General features: G+C 37.8%; 1 protein-coding gene across 1 annotated transcript; it reads left to right on the top strand.

Moving 5' to 3' along the window:
- Nucleotides 1–1,338: 1,338 nt before the first annotated feature.
- Nucleotides 1,339–5,164, top strand: kmt5ab (lysine methyltransferase 5Ab). The gene is made up of 8 exons (XM_073466498.1): nt 1,339–1,419; nt 1,640–1,731; nt 2,854–3,001; nt 3,284–3,494; nt 3,596–3,683; nt 3,796–3,855; nt 4,174–4,364; nt 4,574–5,164. The coding sequence occupies exons 1-8, from the start codon at nt 1,410–1,412 to the stop codon at nt 4,782–4,784; spliced, it is 1,011 nt and encodes a 336-aa protein (XP_073322599.1). The 5' UTR covers nt 1,339–1,409; the 3' UTR covers nt 4,785–5,164.
- Nucleotides 5,165–6,268: the final 1,104 nt, after the last annotated feature.

Here is a 6,268-nt window from a genome sequence, read left to right as displayed (position 1 = left end):
GATGTGTGGTACATATTTCAATGTTAAAGGGGGGTTCTCTAAAACAGCATTCACTGAACAGATTGTAAAGCCATGAGGCAATGTGATTGTGATTTTGGGCTATATAAATAATGACTTGATTTATATGTTTTAGGTCTAAGCTGCGCCTTGAACCACTGGATGAAACTACCTAATAGTATATAAAGTAATTACAGCTACAACAGAATTGCTGCAATATTGATAATCGAATGATAAATGATCTAATAATATATTGGTCACAGGGCCAATTTTCTACAGAATGAGTTTCACTTTTGATACTTTTAGCTGATAATAGTGTACTTTTACTTAAGTAGGATTTTGAATGCAGGACTTTTACCCGTTGTGGAGTACTTTTACATCGTTGTATTGCTACTTTGACTTAAACGTAAAAGGTTTTTAATACTTCTTCCACCACTGGGTATTTGTTAGGGCGCTCCTACATGGCATGACCCTCCTGAAGCTCACCAAAGTTTAATATATTTAAAATTCTGTTTTGTCGGATGTTTTGTTTATTGGTCAAATACTGAATACTGTCTACTACTAAACCTTGCACTGGGTTAGTCACTCATTCATTCTCTTGTGCTTTGTTCCCACCCTACCTATTTGAATCATGTTGTATTGATACAGAGTTACCACAAACTAAGACTGTTAGAGTTGTGCTATCTTACAATCAATATATAGTAAATGTAAGTTAGAGTGGGTCGCTGATGTAACTGGTTAGAACTCAAAAGTGGCGATGAGGTCTCAATATGTGCGGAAAGTGTCTTAAAAAAGGTCTTAAAAGGTTTTAAATTTAACTTCAGGATTACTGAATACACCCTTTACTTGCACCGTGGGACCTTTTTGAGGTGGGCGTGATCACTGCTTCTATTAACTTTAATTTTCAAGGCTGGTTAAAACATGACAAATTGCTGCAAATTGATTTTTATTTATTTATTATAATTATTATTATCTATACTTAGTGTAAGACATCTAGAAATGTACTGATTGAATAATGCTTTTAAATATTATTTCTGCTCAGATATTTTCCACATACCAAAAACCTTGTTTCTGTGCTGAATAGTTTATGTGAAAAATATTAATAATATATCTATTTAATTGATATAATCCCACTGAGGTGAAGATCTCTTTAAAAAGATAAACATGAGTACAGTAGAGTTTTTGATGGGGCACATACAGTCAGAGCTTCGGCCAATGGGAGAGCGACTTTCACGCCCATGCCCCTCCCCTGTGGATGAACCAGCCAATGAGCGCTGCAGTCCGGTTTTTAAATCCACCACGCTCGTACAATGGTCTGATGTTTGTCGTTGCTGAAGCAGCCTCCGGTGGACACAGAGGGCAAATTCAGCAGACTGTGCAGCCTCTTTGGATTTTATTTTTTGGAAATTGACATGGCAAAAGGTAAAAGTGCTCACGTGCTGTCGTTTCAGTATTTTTTTTTCACATGCTACAGTAGTTAATGTGTACTAACTTAGCTAACAGCTAATGCTATCAAGCGTGAATAGACGACCGACTCTGTTTGGACAAGCGTCGCTGATATTTACACAATAAACCAAATATTTATAATGTTTGGTGAATGATACAACGTTGCTTACGTTTATTTATTTCCTTGTTTTTAAAGGGAAGAAAAATGTGCTGAGAACCGAGGACATTGTTGAACGTAAAGTTGCTTCACGTAAAGAGACAAAGGAAAACAAACCTGCAACTAACAAGGTATGTGTTGTTGTTGTTGGCTTTTAATTTTCGACGACTAAACCGGAAAACTAAATTGCTTTGTTCTCACATTTATGTGTTAACCCACCACTGGAAATGTAACACTGCTGTGGCTGCCTCAGGGAGTCCTGCAGCAACAGATATAAACCACAAACCGACAGCACAGGAAGCTTTGTAATGTTTGTAAGGTCATTTACCCAGATTAAAACTGCCCCTAGCTGTGCACTGCTCCTGATAAAACTCATCAATCAAGTGTTAAGGTTTAGAAAGTTGTCCCCACACACCATGCCTATTAGTTTAAGATATACATTAGACATGTAATAAAAAAATTGTGATGTGAACATGTGTGTAATTGGAGAAATCTATTCATGAGCAGCACATGCATCATTGTACAAGGCTGATGTGCAGTGGACTAAAAGCTGTTGAAATTATGATTTATGTCCCCAAACTAGAGCTGAACAATTATCCAAAACATTGTCGAAATTGCAATATCCAAATTGTAGGAGCTGCAATTTTATTTTTTAAATATGAAGGACATATGGTATGCATATTATTTTATTTTTTGTACATCTGTCAGCCATGCCTCAAAAAACCCACACATGGTCTGATTCAAAGTCTTTTTTTTTTCTTTCTTTTTTTTAAAAATCCTCTACATCTGCCACTAATTGGGTACCATGCGTATACTGTCCAACAATTTTAATAGATACCCAGACAATCTGAGATGGTACCGTTACCATGGAGATGTTAACCTCTCCCAGTTGGAGTTGGCAGGCAGAGCGGCGAAGTCTTCATCAGCTAGCAGTCTGTTAACTGTGTTTTCTGTTGGATCCAACTGTTTTCGTCAGCGGAGGGGGAAAAAAAAGTGATACAAAGAGCATCGCTAAACACGAACAGCATTTTTGGATTCACATGCATGTTGTCAGTGGGTGGGAGCAGGATTAAAGGCGTTAAATCCAGTCTGCATCCGCTACATGGTTCTCAACACAGCCTGATAAAATATGACCTAATTTATTGCGTCATGTCACATTTGCCTGTCAATAAACCCCAGATATCCTTAGGTTTACTCATGATTGGTAAAGGGCTTTTCTTTCTTTTCACCAAGGTAAATAATTCTTCTTGCAGGATTGCAAAGGTAAAGCGTCGGCAGTTTTCCAGAGTGTACGGAGTCCCAGTAAACCTCGATCCCCTCTGAGCGACAGTTCAAGCATGCTGATCCAGGAAGGAAACGAATCTGATGCAAATAATCCTGACGTGTCAAAGCTGAAAAAAGGTGAGCACCTGATTTAACTTTTAAAACATTTTGAGCCAGTGTATCTGAAAAGCAGTTGTTTGGTCTCTACTATTACATGTGATCTCCCCCTGTGTTACCGTATGGTCAGCAGATCCACGCGTATCACAAATAAACTTCCTGTGCATGTGAATGGTAGCTGTGTTCCTTGACCTGCTATCTTATGACACAACTTAACTGTTTTTGAAGGAGCGCACTCTCTTGATTGAGGTCAAATGTTTAGGACAGCTGTGAATTTCATTCTTTGTCTCTTCCTCGTTTTAGACGTACCTAATGAAATAAAATCTGAGAGTTGTGAATCCAAAGATCAGAAGCCTGAAGCGGCATGTCATAGTCAGGGGACGAGGGAACAAGCTGAAGACCAACTTGAGCAAAAAGAGTCCACGACGCACACAAATGCCAGGCCTGCAGCGGAGAGCAAAGTTTCAGCACCCAAAACTCAAAGTAGAACTGGTCCCAAATTCAGAGCAAAAAAGTGAGTACAGAAAATTTATGGCTAAAGGGGGAAAAAAAGACTTTCACAGAAAGTTGCACCGTCATAATCACTCATTACTTTGATAATGTCTCTCTTTTCAGAACAGAGAACAAAGCTTCCCAAAACAGAAAGGTCACAGACTATTTTCCCATCAGACGGAGTAACAGAAAAACTAAGGCAGAGTTAAAGGTCTGTATCAAAAGTTAATACACTATCCTTTTGCATTTTTGTGTGAGAGAGCTTCTTTAAGGAAATATTGCGGCAAATCTGACTCTGACCTAATTACTCAAAATGTCAACAGAGTGAAGAACACAGATTCATTGATGATGTGATTAAGAGTGGCATTGAAGAAGGAATGCAGGTAACATTTAATGCTTCAAAAATATTGTGTCACTTTCAGTCTGAACGTGTTTGGCACATTTCACTGTGTATTCTGATAACCGTCTGCAACCTACAGTACTCAAAATATACAATTTAATATGGTTCATACATTTCTGCAAGTATATATAGAATGTATTGGTTTTCTAAGCACAAAAGATTCTGTTTAATTTTCTTTGTAATTTAACCAGTCAGTAATTAGTACTTATTTTTTTAAGTTTATTTTTTTCTAGTTTTGACACAAATCCCTCTTGGTAGAACAAACCCCTGCACCATTGCTCACCAGTTAAACTTTTAACAGATCAAACACATAGAAGGAAAAGGAAGAGGGATATTTGCTGCCAAGGGCTTCAAAAAGGGAGAGTTTGTCGTGGAGTACCATGGAGACCTTCTGGAGCTGGCTGAAGCTAAACAAAGAGAGGCCCAGTACGCTCAGGATCCTCAAACCGGCTGTTACATGTACTACTTCCAGTATCAATGTAAAACCTACTGGTAAGTCCGAACATCACCACGTTGAAATTTCTTTTTGGCATGGCGGGGTGTAATAAGCAGTCTCTCTGGGTGAAAAAAAAATGTCTCATGTGTCATTAAGTTTGCAGGAGTTTTGGGGAGAAAAAAAACATTGTTTTTCTGGACTATGACCTCTGGTGTGGAAACCTGTTTTGGTGAGAGTTTAATCTTTATTCTGTTACCTCCTACAGCGTGGACGCTACAAAGGAATCCGGCCGTCTTGGAAGACTGATTAACCACAGTAAAACCGGCAACTGCCAAACAAAGCTTCACCCCATCGATGGAACCCCTCATCTGATCTTGGTGGCTTCCAGAGACATCGACGCAGAGGAAGAGCTGCTGTACGACTACGGCGATCGGAGCAAAGCCTCAGTCATGGCTCACCCTTGGCTCAAATACTGAATCCACGGCTGCAGGTGTTCATATTTCAGATGAATTGGTGCTCTCTGCTGTCCTCTTCATCTTTATAGAAAAGATGCTATGGATGAACAGCCCTCAACAATGTTTTATAAGTATAAAAATGTTTTTTGTTTTAAATGGAGGCTAAAGCTTCAGAGTGTATTTTTTCCAACAGTTGTTTTTTATGACGCTTTTATATATATTTTTTTAAAATTGAACTGTTGCAGATTGATGCAAGCTTGAAGAGCATTTCTCCTGGATAAGTAATGTTTCACATTGTCCATGGGGTTTCCTTTTGTAATGAATATATTGATAATTCACTCTCACTATTGTAAATTATTAACTTTGCTGTAAATTGAGGAATAAAACACTGTTGACACTGAGTTTCCTTTCCAGCTGTCGTGTGGTTCAAGGTTTAATTCTACTCATCTTTGCGCTCTACTGTGTGCTAATCAAAGAATCTCTATAGAAGTCCACCCAAAATGATAATTCAGTTATTATCTATTCACCCACATGCAGGTATAAAGTCGGGTGAAGGTTTAAAGTTCCCCCCCAAACAATTTCTGGAGCTTCATAGCAAAAAAGCACTGCAGAATTGTCCTAAACAACTGAAGTAAATGGTGACTTGTTTCAAAACATAAAAAAAAAAAAAAAGCTCCATACAGCTTGTCCAGTGTAGTCAGAGTCTCATGAAGCACTGAGATCCTAAACTGATATGAAAAGATGTAATTTATACCATTATGTAACCACTTCAGAAGGGTTGTGTGCTAACTGAAAAAGATGGGGACTGTCCCCATCTTTTTCAGTTGTTTAGGAGAATGCTGTAATACTGTGAAGCTCCAGAAATGTTTTATGGATTATAAAACTTCATTTGACTATTCATCGGCAAGGGGTGGAGTAAATAGTGACTATATTTTCATTTTGTGGTTAATTTATCCTTTAAGATTCTGGTAGTTATTATTCCTTATAATTAAACCCTAAAGGCCCATTACCCTGTCATGACAATAATGTCTGTCAAGGCAAGTGATGCTGTAGTTTATGTCCCAGAGTGCATTTGTGTACATCTTTCTGTTGTGATCTGTCTACATTGACCTGAGATCGCAGCCTGAACATTAAGGGGCAGTATGTAGTTTTGGAGAAGAAATTCAAACTTAGTATTTTAATGTTTACAATATTAATTAGTAAATAATACAAACCCAGAAATATTTATTTTTTCTGTAACTGAATAAACAAGCTGGAAAATAAGGTTTGAAGCTAGAAATTTGGCAGGGTCCGCCACATACGAACAAAGTCAAACAGTATGAAACTTTGTTGTCATTGAAGGTCAGTTTGTTCAGGCATCAAACCAAAGACTGCTTGTTTATTTTGTTTGTTTAGGCGTAAAAAAAAGGTCAATCAGTCAACAAAGATCGTTCTCTTCTGTTTAAGATTTCTTCCCACAAACTACAAAGTGCAACTTTTAATGTGAAATAACAAAGATTCTTCAG

The sequence above is a fragment of the Pagrus major genome, chromosome 5 (assembly GCF_040436345.1).
Source record: "Pagrus major chromosome 5, Pma_NU_1.0".
NCBI classification, from domain to species: domain Eukaryota; kingdom Metazoa; phylum Chordata; class Actinopteri; order Spariformes; family Sparidae; genus Pagrus; species Pagrus major.
The sequence above is the reverse complement of the archived record's forward strand: the minus strand, read 5'-3'. Positions and strand labels throughout refer to the sequence as shown.